Source organism: Tachyglossus aculeatus, chromosome 5 (genome assembly GCF_015852505.1).
Source record: "Tachyglossus aculeatus isolate mTacAcu1 chromosome 5, mTacAcu1.pri, whole genome shotgun sequence".
NCBI lineage: Eukaryota > Metazoa > Chordata > Mammalia > Monotremata > Tachyglossidae > Tachyglossus > Tachyglossus aculeatus.
In genome coordinates this window covers 5,969,104-5,991,969 of record NC_052070.1, presented here as the reverse complement: position 1 = coordinate 5,991,969, position 22,866 = coordinate 5,969,104, and the positions used below count along the sequence as shown (strand labels likewise).

The window sequence follows — 22,866 nt, the reverse complement described above, 5'->3', positions numbered from 1 at the left end:
TATCTGGTGTCCTGTTCTTATTCTCCTCAGAAACTGGTGGAAAATTGGGAACTATACGATTACCCCCACCCTGCCTTATTCTCCTCAGAAAGATTTGGAAAATTGGGAGCTATCTGGTATCCTCCCCCCCTTATTGTCCTCAGAAACTGGTGGAAAATTGGGATCGATTAATGTCCCCCTGACCAACCTCGAGAAAGATCATTTCGTCGGTACGATTTCCGGAGCTCCTGCCACGTATAGGACTCCCGTGCCCAAAGATTTTGGGATGGGGTAGGGAAAGGGAAGACTGCAGCTCCTGGCCCTGCGAGCCCCCAAAATAAAGGGGGTCCCGGGCAGGCCTCAGCCGGGGAATCCTTGGGGAAACAGGAGGAAGGACACGGATAAAATGGACGGTGGCACTGTGAGGGTGGACCGAAGGCGAGAGTACCTTCAAGGTTAAGAGAAACAGTGTGGCCTAATGGAAAGAGCTTGGGCCTGAGAGTCAAAAGACCTGGGTTCCAATCCTGGCCCTGCCACTTGTCTGCTGTGTGACCTCGGGCGAGTCACTTCACTGGGCCTCAGTTTCCTCATCTGAAAATGGGGGATTCAATTCCGGCTCTCCCTCTGATAAACCGTGAACCCAATGCGAGATATAATTATCTTGTATCATATCTTGTGTGACCTCGGGCAAGTCACTTCACTGGGCCTCAGTTTCCTCATCTGAAAATGGGGGATTCAATGCCGGCTTTCCCTCTGATAAACCGTGAACCCCATGCGAGACATAATTATCTTTTATCTACCCCAGTGCTTAGTACAGTGCGTGACACGTAATAAATGCTTCTGGACCGCGCTTCCCCTTCTAATAATAATAATAATGTTGGCATATGTTAAGCGCTTAGTATGTGCAAAGCACTGTTCTAAGCGCTGGGGGGGGGATACAAAGTGATCAGGTTGTCCCATGTGGGGCTCCCAGTCGTAATCCCCATTTTACCGATGAGGTCACCGAGGCTCAGAGAAGTGAAGTAATAATAATAATAATGGCATTAATTAAGCGCTTACTATGTGCAAAGCACTGTTCTAAGCGCTGGGGGGGGATACAAAGTGATCAGGTTGTCCCATGTGGGGCTCACAGTCGTAATCCCCATTTTACAGATGAGGTCACCGAGGCTCAGAGAAGTGAAGTAATAATAATAATAATAATGGCATTAATTAAGCGCTTACTATGTGCAAAGCACTGTTCTACACTGGGGAGGTTACAAGGTGATCAGTTTGTCCCATGGGGGGTTTACAGTCTTAATCCCCATTTTACAGATGAGGTAACTGAGGCCCAGAGAAGTTGAGAAATGAAGTAATAATAATAATAATAATAATAATGGCATTTATTAAGCGCTTACTATGTGCAAAGCACTGTTCTAAGCGCTGGGGAGGTTACAAGGTGATCAGGTTGTCCCATGGGGGGTTCACAGTCTTAATCCCCATTTTACAGATGAGGTAATTGAGGCCCAGAGAAGTTAAGAGAAGTGAAGTAATAATAATAATAATAATGGCATTTATTAAGCGCTTACTATGTGCAAAGCACTGTTCTAACCACTGGGGAGGTTACAAGGTGATCAGGTTGTCCCATGGGGGGTTCACAGTCGTAATCCCCATTTTACAGATGAGGTAACTGAGGCCCAGAGAAGTTAAGAGAAGTGAAGTAATAATAATAATAATAATAATAATGGCATTTATTAAGCGCTTACTATGTGCAAAGCACTGTTCTAAGCGCTGGGGAGGTTACAAGGTGATCAGGTTGTCCCACTTGGGGCTCACAGTCTTCATCCCCATTTTACAGATGAGGTAACTGAGGCCCAGAGAAGTTAAGTGACTTGCCCAAAGTCACACAGCTGACAAGTGGCAGAGCCGGGATTTGAACCCATGACCGCTGACTCCAAAGCCCGGGCTCTTCCCACTGAGCCACACTGCTTCTCTAAAGCACAGTTCTGAGCACTAGGGAGGTTTCAAGGTAGTCAGGTTGTCCCACGGCGGGCTCACAGTCTCCATCTCCATTTTACAGATGAGGTAACTGAGGCACAGAGAAGTGAAGTGACTTGCCCAAAGTCACACAGCTGACAATTGGCAGAGCAGGGACTCGAAGTGACTTGCCCAAAGTCACACAGCTGACAATTGGAGGAGCTGGGATTTGAACCCATGACCTCTGACTCCAAAGCCCGGGCTCTTTCCACTGAGCCACGCTGCTTCTCTGACTGTGAGCCCACTGCTGGGTAGGGACTGTCTCTATATGTTACCAACTTGTACTTCCCAAGCGCTTAGTACAGTGCTCTGCACACAGTTAGCGCTCAGTAAATATGATTGATGATGACCGTCTCTAGATGTTGCCAACTTGTACTGCCCAAGCTCTTAGTCCAGTGCTCTGCACACAGTAAGCCCTCAATAAATACGATTGAATGAATGAATGAAGTGCTTAACAAATTCCACAATTATTAATTACTATTAGTAATAATATACAAGGGCTAAGGGTGCCGTCACCTGAAGCAGTGTTGCTTAGTGGAAATCAATCAATCAATTGTATTTATTGAGCGCTTACTGTGTGCAGAGCACTGTACTAAGCGCTCGGGAAGTACAAGTCAGCAACATAGATAGACGGTCCCTACCCAACAGTGGGCTCACAGTCTAGAAGGGGGAGACAGAGAACAAAACCAAACATATTAACAAAATAAAATAAATAGAATAGATATGTACAAGTAAAATAAATAGAGTAATAAATATGTACAAATGTATATACATATGTACAGGTGCTGTGGGGAAGGGAAGGAGGTAAGACGGGGGGATGGAGGGGGGACGAGGGGGAGAGGAAGGAGGCTTGGGAGTCAAAGGTCGTGGGTTCTAATCCCAGCTTTGCCACTTGACTGCTGTGTGACTTTGGGCAAGTTACTTAACGTTTCTGGGCCTCAGTTACCTCTGACTCCCAAGCCCGTAGTCTTTCCACTGAGCCAAGCTGCTTCTCTATTCAATCGTATTTATTTATTGAGCACTTACTATGTGCAGAGCACTGTTCCAAGCGCTGGGGAGGTTACAAGGTGACTAGGCTGCCCCACGGGGGGCTCGCAGTCCTCATCCCCATTTTCCAGATGAGGGAACCGAGGCCCTGAGAAGTGACTCGCCCAAAGTCACCCAGCTGCCAAGTGGCGGAGCCGGCATTTGAACCCATGACCTCCGACTCCAAAGCCCGGGCTCTTCCTAGACGGCGAGCCCGCCGGTGGGTAGGGACCGTCTCTAGATGTTGCCAACTTGGACTTCCCAAGCGCTTAGTGCAGTGCTCTGCACACAGTAAGCGCTCAGTAAATACGATTGATTGATTGATTGATTTTCCACTGAGCCACGCTGAATCGTTCCCGGTCTTTTTATGGGATCGCTCCGCAGACGGTCAGGCCAGACGAAAGAAGCTGGAAGCGCGGGCAGGAGAGGGCTGGAGGCGTGAAGCGAGCTAAAACCTGTGAAGCAGACGCTCATCTTTCCCAAGATCTCTCCCGCCCCGTAAATTCGGTTTTTTTGCCGCTCGGCCAAAGACTCAAAAAATCCCCGCACCCCGTCCCGTCCTCTGAGCGGTGAAAAAATAATGACAGGGCGAGACGACGGACCGTATCGACTTAAATATCGCCTAAAGGGACGGGAGCGGGGCATGGGTAGCAACCTGCCCTGCAATAATAGCGATAATAATAACGTAACAATAGTCATAACGATAATAATAACGACGATGATGGCATTTATTAAGCGCTTACTATGTGCCAAGCCCTGTTCTATGCGCTGGGGAGGTTACAAGGTGATCAGGTTGTCCCACGGGGGGCTCGCGGTCTTCATCCCCGTTTTCCAGATGAGGTCGCTGAGGCCCAGAGAAGTGAAGTGACTTGCCCAAAGTCCCCCAGCTGACAAGGGGCGGCATTTGAACCCGTGACCTCTGACTCCAAAGCCCGGGCTCTTTCCCACCGAGCCACGCTGCTTCTCTTGTTGCGCGTCCGTTGTTCTAAGCGTTGGGGTAGGGTCGGGTTAATTAGCTAGTGCCCGTCTTCCTCACGTTCTAAGTAATAGGGAGAAGGGGTAGCTAGTTGATTTTTTTGGATGAGGAAACTGAGGCACAGAGAAGTTGAAGGGAATGTGTCTGTCGTTATGTTGTCAGTCAATCAATCAATCGTATTTATTGAGCGCTTACTGTGTGCAGAGCACTGGACTAAGCGCTTGGGAAGTACAAGTTGGCAACATATAATAATGCTGGCATTTGTTAAGCGCTTACTATGTGCAAAGCACTGTTCTAAGCGCTGGGGAGGTTACAAGGTGATCAGTTTGTCCCACGAGGGGCTCACAGTCTTCACCCCCATTTTACAGATAATAATAATGATAATAATGGCATTTATTAAGCGCTTACTATGTGCAAAGCACTGTTTTAAGCACTGGGGAGGTTACAAGGTGATCAGGTTGTCCCACGAGGGGCTCACAGTCTCCATCCCCATTTTACAGATAATAATAATGGTAATAATAATAATGGCATTTATTAAGCGCTTACTATGTGCAAAGCACTGTTTTAAGCGCTGGGGAGGTTACAAGGTGATCAGGTTGTCCCACGAGGGGCTCACAGTCTTCATCCCCATTTTACAGATAATAATAATAATAATAATAATAATGGCATTTATTAAGCACTTACTATGTGCGAAGCACTGTTTTAAGCACTGGGGAGGTTACAAGGTGATCAGTTTGTCCCACGAGGGGCTCACAGTCTTCACCCCCATTTTACAGATAATAATAATGATAATAATGGCATTTATTAAGCGCTTACTATGTGCAAAGCACTGTTTTAAGCACTGGGGAGGTTACAAGGTGATCAGTTTGTCCCACGAGGGGCTCACAGTCTCCATCCCCATTTTACAGATAATAATAATGATAATAATAATAATGGCATTTATTAAGCGCTTACTATGTGCAAAGCACTGTTTTAAGCACTGGGGAGGTTACAAGGTGATCAGGTTGTCCCACGGGGGGCTCACAGTCTCCATCCCCATTTTACAGATAATAATAATGATAATAATAATAATGGCATTTATTAAGCGCTTACTATGTGCAAAGCACTGTTTTAAGCACTGGGGAGGTTACAAGGTGATCAGGTTGTCCCACGAGGGGCTCACAGTCTCCACCCCCATTTTACAGATAATAATAATGATAATAATGGCATTTATTAAGCGCTTACTATGTGCAAAGCACTGTTTTAAGCACTGGGGAGGTTACAAGGTGATCAGTTTGTCCCACGAGGGGCTCACAGTCTCCACCCCCATTTTACAGATAATAATAATGATAATAATGGCATTTATTAAGCGCTTACTATGTGCAAAGCACTGTTTTAAGCGCTGGGGAGGTTACAAGGTGATCAGGTTGTCCCACGAGGGGCTCACAGTCTCCATCCCCATTTTACAGATAATAATAATGATAATAATGGCATTTATTAAGCGCTTACTATGTGCAAAGCACTGTTCTAAGCGCCGGCGGGGATGCAGAGTGATCAGGTTGTCCCACGTGGGGCTCACAGTCTTAATCCCCATTTTACAGGTGAGGGAACTGAGGCTCAGAGAAGTTAAGTGACTTGCCCATATAGAGACAGTCCCTACCCCACAGTGGGCTCACAGTTCTCTCCCAAGTTGTCCTCTCCCAAGCGCTTAGTACAGTGCCTGGCACACCCAGCTCTGAATCCTGATTCTGTCTAATAATAATATAATATTAATAATAATGATAGTAACATCTCCCCCTCTAGACTGCATGCTCATTTTGGGCAGGGACTGTATCTGTTTATTGTAGCTCCTCAGAGCGACTTGCCCAAGGTGTCCCAGCAGAAGCAGGATTTGAACCCAGGTCCTCTGAATCCCAGGCCCGAGCTCTTTCCACGGATGTGGGCATTTGTTAAGTGCCTGCCGGGTACCAAGTACTAAGCATCACGGTAGACGGAATAAAATCAGGTGGGCCACGGTCTCTGCCCTACGTTCGTTCAGTCGTATTTATTGAGCGCTCACTGTGTGCAGAGCACTGTACTGAGCTCTTGGGAAGTGCATGGGACCCTCGGCTTCGATGAGGAACAGTGTGGCCTGGAGGGTAGATCAGGGACACCCAGCCACATTCCCTGTCGCTTTACAGATGAGGAAACTGAGGCCCAGAGAATCGTAATTCCCACTCGTTGGCGTTACTATGCGACGGGCAGTGGGGCAGATAGAAGAGAATGAGGTCGGACGCAATTCCTGACCCACATGGGGGTCAATCAATCAATCAGTCGTATTTATTGAGTGCTTACTGTGTGCAGAGCACTGTACTAAGCGCTTGGGAAGTCCAAGTTGGCAACATATAGAGACAGTCCCTACCCAACGGTGGGCTCACAGTCTAAAAGGGGGAGACAGAGAACAAAACCAAACATACTAACAAAAGAAAATAAATAGAATAGATATGTACAGGCAAAATAAATTAATAGAGTAATAAATATGTACAAACATATATACATATATACAGGTGCTGTGGGGAAGGGAAGGAGGTAAGGTGGGGGGGATGGAGAGGGGGACGAGGGGGAGAGGAAGGAAGGGGCTCAGTCTGGGAAGCAGACAGTCTAAGAGGGAGGGACAATCAATCAATCAATCCTATTTATTGAGCGCTTACTGTGTGCAGAGCACTGTACTAAGCGCTTGGGAAGTCCAAGCTGGCAACACGTAGAGACGGTCCCTGTGAATGTGAATTGACCTATAAATTTGAACCAGGGACCTCTTGATCTGTAGTGAAATGCTTTACCCCTGAGCTCTGCCCTTAGGATAAGTTGCCAGCTTGTACTTCCCAAGCGCTTAGTACAGTGCTCTGCACACAGTAAGCGCTCAATAAATACGATTGATTGATTGATCGATCGATTAAGAGAAGCTACAATAAACGGATGCAGTCCCTGCCCAAAATGAGCATGCAGTCTAGAGGGGGAGATGTTATTATTATTATGATTAATATTGTATTATTATTAGACAGAATCAGGATTCAGAGCTGGGTCCCCTGCTCCCTTTCAACTAGGCCTCGCTCCTTCTCCTGGAAGCGGTGTCGCTCAGTGGAAAGGGCGGGAGTCAGAGGTCGTGGGTTCTAATCCCGGTTCCGCTACTTCATTCATTCATTCAATCACCGTGACCCATTAATTTTATCAGCCATTCATTCATTCAGTCGTATTTATTGAGCGCTTACTGTGTGCAGAGCACTGGACTAAGCGCTTGGGAAGTCCAAGTTGGCAACAGAGAGAGACGGTCGCTACCCATCAGCGGGCTCACAGTCTAGAAGCTACTGTCAGCTGTGTGACTTTGGGCAAGTCACTTCGCTTCTCTGGGCCTCAGTTCCCTCATCTGTAAAATGGGGCTGAAGACTGCCAACGGGGGACAACCTGATCATCTTGTATCCCCCCCAGCGCTTAGAACAGTGTTTGGCACATAGTAAGCACCTAACAAATACTATCATTATTGTTATTCATTCAGTCATATTTATTGAGCGCTTACTGTATGCAGAGGACTGTACTAAGCTCTTGGGAAGTCCAAGTTGGCAACATAGAGAGATGGTCCCTACCCAACAGCGGGCTCACAGTCTAAAAGGGGGAGACAGAGAACAAAACCAAACATATTAACAAAATAAAATAAATAGAATAGATATGTACAAATAAGATAAGTAAATAGAGTAATCAATCAATCAATCGTATTTATTGAGTGCTTACTGTGTGCAGAGCTCTGTACTAAGCGCTTGGGAAGTACAAGTCGGCAACATCTAGAGACAGTCCCTACCCAACAGTGGGCTCACAGTCTAAAAGGGGGAGACAGAGAACAAAACCAAACATACTAACAAAATAAAATAAATAGAGTAGATATGTACAAGTAAAATAAATAGAGTAATAAATCTGTACAAACATATATCCATATATACAGGTGCTGTGGGGAAGGGAAGGAGGCAAGGCGGAGGGAGATGGAGGGGGGAGGAGGGGGAGGGGAAGGAAGGGGCTGAGTGTGGGAAGGCCTCCCGGAGGAGGTGAGCTCTCAGTAGGGCCTTGAAGGGAGGAAGAGAGCGAGCTTGGCGGAGGGGCAGAGGGATTGGGGCCATTCCAGGCCCGGGGGAGGACGTGGGCCGGGGGTCGATGGCGGGACAGGCGAGAGCGAGGCCTAACGGGGAGGAGATTAGCGGCGGAGGGTGCGGGCTGGGCTGGAGAAGGAGAGGAGGGAGGGGAGGTAGGTGGGGGCCAGGGGATGGATGGATGGATGGATGGACAGCCTGGAAGCCCAGGGGGAGGAGTTTCTGCCTGATGCGCAGGTTGATTGGGAGCCACTGGAGATTTTTGAGGAGGGAAGTAACATGCCCAGAGCGTTTCTGCACAAAGAAACGCATCATTATTATCCTGATTATTCTCCAACAGGTTGGATACCGGGAGCGTTTTGGGCCTCTTCGGTGAGCTCCATTGTGCGCGAAGGATTGTGGGTCTTTTTAGACTGTGAGCCCACTGTTGGGTAGGGACTGTCTCTATATGTTGCCAATTTGTACTTCCCAAGCGCTTAGTACAGTGCTCTGCACATAGTAAGCGCTCAATAAATACGATTGATGATGATGATGATGACCCACATCCCCAATTCCTGGCCCGCTCGGCCGCCGCCGCCTGTTGCCCCCAGGCCCGGCTGTCTTTAAGTTAATGGAGCTAACGATGGTGTCATGGAAACCGCCTTCCTGCCCAAGCCCAATTAAGCGTGGCCCCGAGTGGGAGAGCCCGAAGCGCCCGCGGCAGGTTGAATCAGCCTGGAAGAGCTGACGTTCCATGACAGGATGGTAGAAGCCGCACTTGATGACAAAATTACAAAAGAAATGAATGATGGGATTTGTTAAAGTCACTTTACTGTGTGCCAAGCGCTGTTCTGAGCACTGGCTCACATACAGTGACTATAGAGAAGCAGCGTGGCTCAGTGGAAAGAGCACAGGCTTTGGAGTCAGGGGTCGTGGGTTCAAATCCCAGCTCCGCCGGTTGTCAGCTGGGTGACTTCGGGCCAGTCGCTTCACTTCTCTTGGCCTCAGTTCCCTCATCTGTACATCACTTCACTTCTCTGGGCCTCAGTTCCCTCATCTGTAAAATGGGGATGAAGACCGTGAGCCCCCCGTGGGACAACCTGATCACCTTGGAACCTCCCCAGCGCTTAGAACAGTGCTTTGCACATAGTAAGCGCTTAATAAATGCCATTATTATTATTATTATTATTATTATTATTATTATTATTATTATTATTATCTGTAAAGTGGGGATGAAGACTGTGAGCCCCTCGTGGGACAAACTGATCACCTTGTTACCTCCCCAGCGCTTAAAGAGTGCTTTGCACATAGTAAGCGCTTAATAAATGCCATTATTATCATCATTATTATTATCTGTAAAGTGGGGTTGAAGACTGTGAGCCCCCCATGGGACAACCTGATCACCTTGTAACCTCCCCAGGGCTTAGAACAGTGCTTTGCACATAGTAAGCGCTTAATAAATGCCATTATTATCATTATTATTATCTGTAAAGTGGGGATGAAGACTGTGAGCCCCTCGTGGGACAAACTGATCACCTTGTTACCTCCCCAGCGCTTAAAGCAGTTCTTTGCACATAGTAAGCGCTTAATAAATGCCATTATTATCATTATTATTATCTGTAAAGTGGGGATGAAGACTGTGAGCCCCTCGTGGGACAACCTGATCACCTTGTAACCTCCCCAGCGCTTAAAACAGTGCTTTGCACATAATAAGCGCTTAGTAAATGCCATTATTATTATTATTATCATCTGTAAAATGGGGATGAAGACTGGGAGCCCCTCGCGGGACAACCTGATCACCTTGTAAGCTCCCCAGCGCTTAGAACAGTGCTTTGCACATAGTAAGCGCTTAATAAATGCCGTCATCATTAATATTATTATTACTCTTATCCCCATTTTCCAGAAGAGGTAACTGAGGCACGGAAAAGTGAAGTGACTTGCCCAAGGTGAGCAGATAAGTGATGGAGCTGGGATTAGAACCCATGACCTTGGGTATAAGAAGTTTGCCCAAATATTGTGGGGCTGGAATGAGTGCTTACGGGGTACGCACCCTGAGAAACAGCGTGGCCTAGAGGGTAGATCACGGGCCTGGGAGTTGGAGGACGTGGGTTCGAATCCCGGCGCCACCACTCGTCTGCTGGGTGACCTTGGGCAAGTCACTTCCCTGCCGTCTGCCTCAGTTACCTCATCTGAAAAATGGGGATGGGGACTGCCTCCAGTCTGATTATCTTGTGAGTATTGTAACCCTTAGTACAGTGCCTGGCATATAACAGGCGCCTGACATGTACCGTTAAAAAAATAAAAGATAGCGGGGTCCGTAGTCGACGCAGAGGGCAGGGTGGATAGGGTTTGATTCCGCGGGGTGGATGCCGTGTGACCTCGGGCAAGTGACTTAGATGCTCTGCGCCTCAGTTATCTCATCTGAAAAATGGGGGTGTGGACCGCGTCCCACCTAATTATCTTATATCTTCCCCGACGCTTAGTACAGTGCCTGGCCCACGGCAAGCGCCTAACAAAGACCATTGAATAGAAAAAAAAAAAAGACGACAGCCGAGTCCGTAGTTGATGCATAAGGGGAGGTTGAATCATCGGCGGGGCGGCTACAGTACCAGACAGCAAAAGGATGGTGTGTAATGAACACCCGCAGGCTATGAATTCAATTGATTTTTCCTCTCTCTGTCTCTGTCTCTCTGTCTCTGTCTCTCTGTCTGCGTGTCTCCCCAGAACTATTTTTCTAGTGCTGCTGTTTTCCCAATATGCCAGAAATGTCAAATTCCCCCTCCCAATTTACAAATCGAAAAAAGGGTGGACAGCCTACAAGTTGCAACTCTTCAAAATGTTTCCCGTAAGTAGCACCCCCTCCCCGCCCCGTCCTCCCCCGGCCCGTCCGACGAACCAGTTTTGGGGTGGGGGGGGCGCGGCGGGGAGGGAAGGCGGCGTGGGCGCCCGGCCTAGAGAAAGGCCCTCTGCGCTCTCCGCTCCGGGTTCCAGACGCTCTTTCTCCCAAGTATTTCCTGCCGGATTTATCGGACGGCCACGGTCCGACGTTTCCCCTAAAGATTCCCCCCCAAGCCAAACGCGCCCGTCCTTTCAGTTGAGATCAGCCACGATTTCAACTTTCGGGGACAGACTCGTCCCCCTGACCGTCTATCACACCGTACAGATCCCCCTTCTGGGACTGGGACGGGTTATTAAGAATAATAATAATCATTCATTCAGTCAGTCGTATTTATTGAGCTCTTGCTATGTGCTGAGCACTGTACTAAGCGCTTAATTATAATTCTTATTCCATTCAGTCGTATTTATCATTCATTCAGTCAGCCGTATTTATTGAGCTCTTGCTATGTGCAGAGCACTGGACTAAGCGCTTAATTATTATTATTCTTATTCCATTCAGCCGTATTTATCATTCATTCATTCATTCAGTCGTATTTATTGAGCGCTTACTGTGTGCAGAGCACTGGACTAAGCGCTTGGGAAGTCCAAGTTGGCAACATCTAGAGGCGGTCCCTACCCAACAGCGGGCTCACAGTCTAGAAGGGGGAGACAGACAACAAAACAAGACATATTAAAATAAAATAAATAGAGTAATGTCATTATTATATTATTTATTAAGCGCTTACTATATGCCAAGCACTGTTCTAAGCGCCGGAGTAGATGCAAGGTCATCAGGTTGGGCACAGTCCCTGTCCCACGTGGGGCTCACAGCCTTAATCCCCGTTTTACAGATGAGGAAACTGAGGCCGGGAGAAGGGAAGTGACTTACCCAAGGTCACACGTGTGGCTGACGTGTGGCGGAGCTGGATTGGAACCCACACCCTCTGACTCGGGCTCTTTCCACTAGGGCATACTGCTTCTAATGAAATGTGCCCGAGGGGACATCCCATTTTTAAAGGACTATTACATAGTCCCCACCGGCTTTTTTGTATGGTATTTGTTAAGCGCTTACTACGTGTCAGAGTGTGAGCCCTGGGGTACACGGTCCCTGTCCCGCATGGGGCTCTCCGTCTGAGGAGGAGGGAGAAAAGGAAGACTGAGGGGCAGGGAAATTAAGGGACTTATCCAAGGTCACACAGCAGGCGTGAATTAGGGTGGACACAGTCCCTGTCCCGCATGGGGATCTCAGTCTAAGGAGGAGGGAGAAAAGGAAAACCGAGGGGCAGGGAAATTAAGAGACTTATCCAAGGTCACACAGCAGGCGTGAATTAGGTTGGACACAGTCCCTGTCCCGCGTGGGGCTCTCAGTCTGAGGAGGAGGGAGAAAAGGAAAACCGAGGGGCAGAGAAATTAAGGGATTTATCCAAGGTCACACAGCAGGCGTGAATTAGGTTGGACACAGTCCCTGTCCCGCGTGGGGCTCTCAGTCTGAGGAGGAGGGAGAAAAGGAAAATCAAGGGGCAGGGAAATTAAGAGACTTATCCAAGGTCACACAGCAGGCGTGAATTAGGTTGGACACAGTCCCTGTCCCGCATGGGGTTCAGTCTGAGGAGGAGGGAGAAAAGGAAAACCGAGGAGCGGAGAAATTAAGAGACTTATCCAAGGTCACACAGCAGGTGTGAATTAGGTTGGACGCAGTCCCTGTCCTGCATGGGGCGCTCAGTCTGAGGAGGAGGGAGAAAAGGAAAACCGAGGGGCAGAGAAATGAAGGGACTTATCCAAGGTCACACAGCAGGTGTGAATTAGGTTGGACGCAGTCCCTGTCCTGCATGGGGCGCTCAGTCTGAGGAGGAGGGAGAAAAGGAAAACCGAGGAGCGGAGAAATTAAGGGACTTATCCAAGGTCACACAGCAGGCGTGAATTAGGGTGGACACAGTCCCTGTCCCGCATGGGGCTCTCAGTGTAAGGAGGAGGGCGAAAAGGGAGACCGAGGGGCAGAGAAATTAAGAGACTTATCCAAGGTCACACAGCAGGCGTGAATTATGGTGGACACAGTCCCTGTCCCGCATGGGGCTCTCAGTCTAACGAGGAGGGAGAAAAGGAAAACCGAGGGGCAGAGAAATTAAGGGATTTAACCAAGGTCACACAGCAGGCGTGAATTAGGTTGGACACAGTCCCTGTCCCGCATGGGGCTCTCAGTCTGAGGAGGAGGGAGAAAAGGAAAACTGAGGAGCAGAGAAATTAAGAGACTTATCCAAGGTCACACAGCTGGCGTGAATTAGGTTGGACACAGTCCCTGTCCCGCATGGGGCTCGCAGTCTAAGGAGGAGGGAGAAAAGGAAAACCGAGGGGCAGGGAAATGAAGGGACTTATCCAAGGTCACACAGCAGGCGTGAATTAGGTTGGACACAGTCCCTGTCCCGCATGGAGCTCTCAGTCTGAGGAGGAGGGAGAAAAGGAAAACCGAGGGGCAGGGAAATGAAGGGACTTATCCAAGGTCACACAGCAGGCATGAATTAGGTTGGACACAGTCCCTGTCCCGCATGGAGCTCTCAGTCTGAGGAGGAGGGAGAAAAGGAAAACCGAGGGGCAGAGAAATGAAGGGACTTATACAAGGTCACACAGCAGGCATGAATTAGGTTGGACACAGTCCCTGTCCCGCATGGAGCTCTCAGTCTGAGGAGGAGGGAGAAAAGGAAAACCGAGGGGCAGAGAAATGAAGGGACTTATACAAGGTCACACAGCAGGCATGAATTAGGTTGGACACAGTCCCTGTCCTGCATGGAGCTCTCAGTCTGAGGAGGAGGGAGAAAAGGAAAACCGAGGGGCAGAGAAATTAAGGGACTTACCCAAGGTCACACAGCAGACGTTTGGCAGGGCCGGAATTAGAACCCAGATCCGCGAACTCCCCAGCCCGTGCTCTCTCCACTAGGCCACCCTGCTTCTCTTTTTCAAAGGGCTTAGTAGGAGATTGGAGAGTTGTTGGAAAACGTCCAGGTGAAGAAAGTGTTTAGAAATACCTTTACGAATGGGGACTGATAATAGTAATAATAATTGTAGGGTTTTTTTTATGATAGCATTTATTAAGCACTTACTATGTGCAAAGCACTGTTCTAAGCGCTGGGGAGGGTACAAGGTGATCAGGTTGTCCCAAGGGGGGGGGGGGCTCACAGTCTTTATCCCCATTTTACAGTTGAGGGAACTGAGGCCCAGAGAAGTTAAGTGAATTGCCCAAAGTCACACAGTCGACAAGTGGCAGAGCCGGGATTCAAACCCATGACCTCTGACTCCAAGCCCAGGCTCTTTCCACTGAGCCACGCTGCCTCTGTTATGGTATTTAAGTGCTTAGTTTGTGTCAAGCACCGTTCTGAGCGCTAAGTAGATGCAGGATAATCCGCTTACCCGTCCCACATGGGGCTCCAAGTATTTGCTAAGCGCTTTCAACGTTCAAAGCACTGTACGGAGCGCTGGAGTAATAATAATAATAACGATGGCATTTACTAAGCGCTTACTATGTGCAGAGCACTGTTCTAAGCGCCGTGATGAGGTTGTCCCACGGGGGGCTCACAGTCTTCATCCCCATTTTACTGATGAGGGAACTGAGGCACAGAGAAGTGACTTGGCCCAGGTCGCACAGCTGATAATTGGCAGAGTGGGGATTTGAACCCATGACCTCTGGCTCCAAAGCCCGGGCTCTTTCCACCGAGCCGCGCTGCTTCGAGGTAATCAGGTTGGGCCCAGTCCCTGTCCCACGCGGGGCTCCCAGTATTTGCTAAGCGCTTTCAATGCGCGAAGCACTGTACTGAGCGCTGGGGTAGATGCGGGATCATCAGATTGGGGGAAGTGTTGTAATTGAAGTTGTCGGGCATTTCCAAAGCCCCGGCGAGTGCGGGTCGGCCACCGGTGTTGGGGGTGACCGGGTTGGGTTAATTCATTCAGTCCATTCGGTCGTATTTTATGAGCGCTTACTGTGTGCAGAACATTCATTCAGTCATATTTATTTAGCGCTTACTGTGTGCGGAGCACTGTACTAAGCGCTTGGGAAGGACAAGTCGGCAACAGATGAGATGGTCCCTACCCAACAACGGGCTCGCAGTCTAGACGGGGGAGACGGACAACCAAACAAAACACGTAGACGGGTGTGAAAATCGTCGGAACAAATAGGGGTCAAAATCATCAGAACAAATAGAATTAGAGCTTTATGCACGTCATTAACAAAATAAATAGAATAGTAAATGTGTCCAAGTAAAATAGAGTAATAAATCTGTACACACATATATACAGGTGCTGTGGGGAGGGGAAGAAGGGAGGGCGGAGGGGATGGGGACGAGGAGAGGAAACTAGACTGTGGGTGGGACCGTCTCTGTATGTTGCCAACTTGGACTTCCCAAGCGCTTAGTACAGTGCTCTGCACACAATAAGCGCTCGATAAATACGATTGAATGAATGAAAAAGGGGGCTGAGTGTGGGAGGGCCTCCTGGAGGAGGTGAGCCCTCAGTAGGACTTTGAAGGGAGGAAGAGAGCTAGTTTGGCGGACGTGCGGAGGGATTGGGGGCATTCCGGGCCAGGGGGAGGACGGGGGCCGGGGGTCGACGGCGGGACGGGCGAGAATGAGGCCCGGTGAGGAGGTTAGAGGTGACCTTGGGCAAGTCATTTTCGACTGTGAGCCCACTGTTGGGTAGGGACTGTCTCTATATGTTGCCAACTTGTACTTCCCAAGTGCTTAGTACAGTGCTCTGCACACAGTAAGCGCTCAATAAATACGATTGATTGGTTTCACTTCTCTGGGCCTCAGTTCCCTCATCTGGAAAATGGGGATTGTGACTGTGAGCCCCATGTGGGACAGGGACTGTGTCCAACCCCATCTGCTTGTATCCACCCCAGTGCTTAGTAGTAATGATAAGAATAATAACGGCACTCGTTAAGCGCTTACTATGTGCCAAGCGCTGGTCTAAGCACTGGGGTAGATAGAAGTTAATCAGGTTGGACCCAGTCCTTGACCTACATGGGGGCTCACAGTCTTAATCCCCATTTTACAGATGAGGTAACCGAGGCCCAGAGAGGTGAAGTGACTTGCCCAAGATCCCACAGCAGGCAAGGGGCTCAGTGGAAAGAGCCCGGGCTTTGAAGTCAGAGGTCATGGGTTCAAATTCCGGCTCTGCCGCTTGTCAGCTGTGTGACTTTGGGCAAGTCACTTCACTTCTCTGGGCCTCAGTTACCTCCTCTGTAAAATGGGGATTAAGACTGTGAGCCCCACGTGGGACAACCTGATCACTTTGTATCCCCTCAAGCGCTTAGAACAGTGCTTGGCACATAGTAAGTGCTTAACAAATGCCAACATTATTATTATTATTATTATTCTCTGGGCCTCAGTTACCTCCTCTGTAAAATGGGGATTAAGACTGTGAGCCCCACGTGGGACAACCTGATAATAATAATAATGATGGCATTTACTAAGCACTTACTGTGTGCAAAGCAGTGTTCTAAGCGCTGAGGGGAAAACAAGGTGATCAGATTGCCCCAAGGGGGGCTCACAGTCTTAATCCCCATTTTCCAGATGAGGGAACTGAGGCCCAGAGAAGTGAAGCGGCTTGCCCAAAGTCACACAGCTAAGTGGTGGAGCCGGAATTTGAACTCATGACCTCTGACTCCAAAGCCCGGGCTCTTTCCACTGAGCCACGCTGATCACCTTGCCAATTCCCCAGCGCTTAGAACAGTGCTTTGCACATAGTAAGCGCTTAATAAATGGCATCATTACTATTATCAATAAATAAATAATAAATAAGCATCAATAAATACGATTGATGATGATGATGATTATTATTATTAAGGGGGGAGCCAGGATCAGAATCCGGGTCCTTCTGACACCCAGGCCCGAGCTCTAATAATAACAATGGCATTTATTAAGCACTTACTATGTGCAAAGCACTTTTCTAAGTGCTGGGGAGGTTACAGGGGGATCAGGTTGTCCCACGGGGGGGCTCGCAGTCTTCACCCCCATTTTGCAGATGAGGGAACTGAGGCTCAGAGAAGTGAAGTGACTTGCCCAGAGTCACACAGCAGATCGGGCCGGGCTCATAGGAAGCGCTTAACAAGTCTTGTCTTAAGTAGCCGATGGCCTGCCCCTCGCTAGCCACCGGCCAAGTTGGGAGTGGACTGGACAGGCCTCGGCTTCACTCTCCCTCCCGTAGCCGAGGCTGGTAGAGGACGGGAAACTCTCCGGGTGCCACCCTGAGAGGGGAGCTGAACAAGTACCACAGTTACAATAATAATAATTATTATGATTATCGTTCCTAACGAACCCCCGGCGCGGGGCCTTTTCATCATCATCAATCGTATTTATTGAGCGCTTGCTATGTGCAGAGCACCGGACTGAGCGCTTGGGAAGTGCAAATTGGCAACATCTAGAGACAGTCCCTACCCACTTATGATTATCGTTCCTAACGAGCCCCCGGCGCGGGGCCTTTTCATCATCATCAATCGTATTTATTGAGCGCTTGCTATGTGCAGAGCACCGGACTGAGCGCTTGGGAAGTGCAAATTGGCAACATCTAGAGACAGTCCCTACCCACTTATGATTATCGTTCCTAACGAGCCCCCGGCGCGGGGCCTTTTCATCATCATCAGTCGTATTTATTGAGCGCTTGCTATGTGCAGAGCACCGGACTGAGCGCTTGGGAAGTGCAAATTGGCAACATCTAGAGACAGTCCCTACCCACTTATGATTATCGTTCCTAACGAGCCCCCGGCGCGGGGCCTTTTCATCATCATCAATCGTATTTCTTGAGCGCTTACTGTGTGCAGAGCACCGGACTAAGCGCTTGGGAAGTCCAAATTGGCAACATCTAGAGACAGTCCCTACCCAACAGCGGGCTCACAGTCTAAAAGGGGGAGACAGAGAACAAAACCAAACGTACTAACAAAATAAAATAAATAGGATAGATATGTACAAATAAAATAAATAAATAGAGTAATAAATCTGTACAAACATATATACAGGTGCTGTGGGGAAGGGAAGGAGGTAAGATGGGGGGGATGGAGGGGGGACGAGGGGGAGAGGAAGGAAGGGAGCTCAGTCTGGGAAGGCCTCCTGGAGGAGGTGAGCTCTCAGCAGGGCCTTGAAGGAGGAAGAGAGCGAGCTTGGCGGGTGGGCAGAGGGATTGGGGCCATTCCGGCCCCGGGGGAGGACGTGGGCCGGGGGTCGATGGCGGGACAGGCGAGAGCGAGGTACGGTGAGGAGATCAGCGGCGGAGGAGCGGAGGGTGCGGGATGGGATGGAGAAGGAGAGAAGGGAGGTGAGGTAGGAGGGGGCCAGGGGATGGATGGATGGATGGCCAGCCTGGAAGCCCAGGGTGAGAGTTTCTGCCTGATGCGCAGATTGATTGGCCTTTTGCGTTTCAGATCATCCTGGCCATCTTGGTGTCGTGGCTGCTGTGCTTCATCTTCACGGTGACGGACGTCTTCCCCCCCGACAGCACCAAATACGGCTTCTACGCCCGCACGGACGCTCGCCAGGGAGTTCTCTTCGTCGCCCCTTGGTTTAAAGTCCCCTATCCATGTAAGTAGGAGCCATCAGTCAATCAATCGTATTTATTGAGCGCTTACTGTGTGCAGAGCACTGTACTAAGCACTTGGGCAGTGCAAATTGGCAACATATAGAGCCCAACAGTGGGCTCACAGTCTAGAAGGGGGAGACAGAAAACAAAACCAAACATATTAACAAAATAAAATAAATACAGTAGATATGTTCAAGATTGATTGCTATCAATCAATCAATCATATTTATTGACCGCTTACTGTGTGCAGAGCACTGTACTAAGCGCTTGGGCAGTGCAAGTTGGCAACATATAGAGCCCAACAGTGGGCTCACAGTCTAGAAGGGGGAGACAGAGAACAAAACCAAACATATTAGCAAAATAAAATAAATGCAGTAGATATGTACAAGATTGATTGCCATCAATCAATCAATCGTATTTATTGAGCGCTTACTGTGTGCAGAGCACTGTACTAAGCGCTTGGGAAGTACAAATTGGCAACATATAGAGCCCAACAGTGGGCTCACAGTCTAGAAGGGGGAGACAGCGAACAAAACCAAGCATATTAACAAAATAAAATAAATACAATAGATATGTACAAGATTGCCATCAATCAATCAATCACATTTATTGAGCGCTTACTGTGTGCAGAGCACTGTACTAAGCACTTGGGAAGTGCAAGTTGGCAACATAGAGAGCCCAACAGTGGGCTCACTGTCTAGAAGGGGGAGACAGAGAACAAAACCAAACGTATTAACAAAATAAAATAAATACAGTAGATATGTACAAGATTGATTGCCATCAATCAATCAATCAATCAATCGTATTTATTGAGCGCTTACTGTGTGCAGAGCACTGTACTAAGCGCTTGGGAAGTACAAATTGGCAACATATAGAGCCCAACAGTGGGCTCACAGTCTAGAAGGGGGAGACAGAAAACAAAACCAAACATATTAACAAAATAAAATAAATACTATAGATATGTACAAGATTGATTGCCATCAATCAATCAATCATATTTATTGAGTGCTTACTGTGTGCAGAGCACTGTACTAAGCACTTGGGAAGTGCAAGTTGGCAACATAGAGAGCCCAACAGTGGGCTCACAGTCTAGAAGGGGGAGACAGAAAACAAAACCAAACATATTAACAAAATAAAATAAATACAGTAGATATGTACAAGATTGCCATCAATCAATCAATCGTATTTATTGAGCGCTTACTGTGTGCAGAGCACTGTACTAAGCGCTTGGGAAGTACAAATTGGCAACATATAGAGCCCAACAGTGGGTTCACAGTCTAGAAGGGGGAGACAGAAAACAAAACCAAACATATTAACAAAATAAAATAAATACTATAGATATGTACAAGATTGATTGCCATCAATCAATCAATCATATTTATTGAGTGCTTACTGTGTGCAGAGCACTGTACTAAGCACTTGGGAAGTGCAAGTTGGCAACATAGAGAGCCCAACAGTGGGCTCACAGTCTAGAAGGGGGAGACAGAAAACAAAACCAAACATATTAACAAAATAAAATAAATACAGTAGATATGTACAAGATTGCCATCAATCAATCAATCATTTATTGAGCGCTTACTGTGTGCAGAGCACTGTACTAAGCGCTTGGGAAGTGCAAGTTGGCAACATATAGAGCCCAACAGTGGGCTCACAGTCTAGAAGGGGGAGACAGAGAACAAAACCAAACATATTAACAAAATAAAATAAATACAATAGATATGTACAAGATTGATTGCCATCAGTCAATCAATCATATTTATTGAGCGCTTACTGTGTGCAGAGCACTGTACTAAGCGCTTGGGAAGTGCAAGTTGGCAACATGTAGAGCCCAACAGTGGGCTCACAGTCTAGAAGGGGGAGACAGAAAACCAAACCAAACGTATTAACAAAATAAAATAAATAGAATAGATATGTGCAAGTAAAATAAATAAATAAATAAATAGAGTAATAAATATGTACAAACATATATACATCAAGAAGCGCCATGCCCGAACCTTGGAGGCCGAGGGGCCTGGGTTCTAATCCCGGCTCCGCCCCGTGTCTGCTGTGTGACCTCGGGCAAGTCACTTGGCTTCTCTGGGCCTCCGTGACCTCATCTGGAAAATGGGGATTAAGACGCCGAGCCCCACGTCGGGCAGGGACTAGGTCCAACCTGATGAACTTTTATCTACCCCAGAGTATAGAACAGCGCTTAATTTCTAGACTGTGAGCCCACTGTTGGGTAGGGACCATCTCTATATGTTGCCAACTTGGACATCCCAAGCGCTTAGTACAGTGCTCTGCACACAGGAAGCGCTCAATTAATACGATTGAATGAATGAATGACAATAATTGGCAGCGTGGCTCAGTGGAAAGAGCCCGGGCTTTGGAGTCAGAGGTCGTGGGTTCAAATCCCGGCCCCGCCAACTGTCAGCTGTGTGACTTTGGGCAAGCCGCTTCACGTCTCTGTGCCTCAGTTCCCTCATCTGTAAAATGGGGATTAAAACTGTGAGCCCCCCGTGGGACAACCTGATCACCTTGTAACCTCCCCAGCGCTTAGAACGGTGCTTGGCACATAGTAAGCGCTTAACAAATGCCATCATTATTATTATTAATAATGATAGTCACATTTGTTAAGCGCTTACTATGTGCCAAGCACCGTTCTAAGCGCTGGGGGAGAGACAAGGTCATCAGGTCAGATGTCCCTGTCCCACATGGGACTCACCGTCTAAGTAGGAGGGAGAGCAAGAGTCCCCAGTTGAGGAAACTGAGGCCCAGAGAAGTGAAGTGACCTGCCCAAGGTCCTTCAGCAAGCACGAGTCAGAGCAGGGATTAGAACCCAGGTCCTCTCACTCCCAGGCCTGCTTAGTACATTGCCTGCCACTTAGTAAGAGCTTAACAAATTATTATTATTATTATTATCATCATCATAATATTGCAGGAGAAGCAGCGTGGCTCAGTGGAAAGAGCCCCGGCTTGGGAGTCAGAGGTCGTGGGTTCTAATCCCGCTCCGCCACTTAGCTGTGCGACTTGGGGCAAGTCACTTCACTTCTCTGCGCCTCAGTTACCTCGTCTGGAAAATGGGGGTTAATACTGTGAGCCCCATGTGGAGCAACCTGATCACCTTGTATCCTCCCTAGCGCTTAGAACAGTGCTTTGCATGTAGTAAGCGCTCAACAAATACTATTATTATTATCATTATTATTATATCATTATTATTATATCATTATTAAAATATCAGTATTATTACCATTATTATTATTATTATTATTATTATTATTATTATTATTATTTCTGACTTAGAAAATGCCATCGCCCTTCCCGTCGCCCAGTCTAGGTAATTCAGTGTGAAGCAAATTAGGAATTTTCATAAAGCTTTCAAAGGCCGGGGGAGGAAGGAAGGAAAGATATTTTGGTTTGTTTTTAATATGCAAAGCAGGCCTAATTATAACTCTCTTCATTTGACTCTGAGGTCCGTCTCCTTCCCCTTCTTCTAGCCCTTTCTGAACCGGAGAAATTGGAGTTTCCACCTTCCGCCTTTGCTTGGGGACTATGGGGTAATTATTACTGTGGCACCTATGTACTAAGCGCTGCTCTAAGCACTGGGGTAGATAGAAAGGGCTCGCAGTCCTATCCCAGTTTTACAGATTCGTTCAATCATATTTATTGAGCGCTTACCGCGTGCAGAGCACTTACTAAGCAGATGAGGTAACCGAGGCACAAAGAAGGGAAGTGGCTTGCCCAAGGTCACAGCGGTCACGCGGCGGAGCTGGGATTAAAACCCAGGTCTTTCTGACTCCCAAGCTATGTTGTAATAATAATAATGAAGGTGGCACTTGTTAAGCGCTTACTATGTGCGAAGCACTGTTCAAAGCGCTGGGGGGGGATGCAGGGTGATCAGGTTGTCCCACGGGGGGCTCACAGTCTTCATCCCCATTTTACAGATGAGGGAACTGAGGCCCAGAGAAGTGAAGTGGCCTGCCCAAGGTCACACAGCTGACAAGTGGTGTAGCCGGGATTCGAACCCATGACCTCGGACTCCCAAGCCCGCGCTCTTTCCACTGAGCCACGCTGTCAGTCAATCAATCAGTCAGTGGTAGTTATTGAGTCCTTACTGTGTGCAGAGCACTGAACTATGCACTTGGGAGAGGACAGTATTCAATCAATCAATCAATCAATCGTATGTATTGAGCGCTTACTGTGTGCAGAGCACTGTACTAAACACTTGGAAAGTACCAATTGGCAACATAGAGAGACGGCCCCTACCCAACAACGGGCTCACCATCTAGAAGGGGGTAGACAGACAATAGACGCAGTATTTTCATTCATTCAATCGTATTTATTGAGCGCTTACTGAGTGCAGAGCACTGGACTAAGCGCTTGGAA

The 22,866-nt window shown here is 48.1% G+C and overlaps 1 protein-coding gene across 4 annotated transcripts in view; it reads left to right on the top strand.

Annotated features, from left to right (window-relative positions):
- Positions 1–22,866, top strand: part of SLC23A2 (solute carrier family 23 member 2) — a 253,987-nt gene that overhangs the window by 194,748 nt on the left and 36,373 nt on the right. For all 4 annotated transcript variants that reach the window (XM_038747127.1, XM_038747126.1, XM_038747128.1 and 1 more), the window contains 2 exons: positions 10,792–10,912; positions 18,347–18,503. In XM_038747127.1, coding sequence (XP_038603055.1) covers positions 10,792–10,912; positions 18,347–18,503 — 278 coding nt within the window. The remainder of the gene's footprint in view (positions 1–10,791; positions 10,913–18,346; positions 18,504–22,866) is intronic.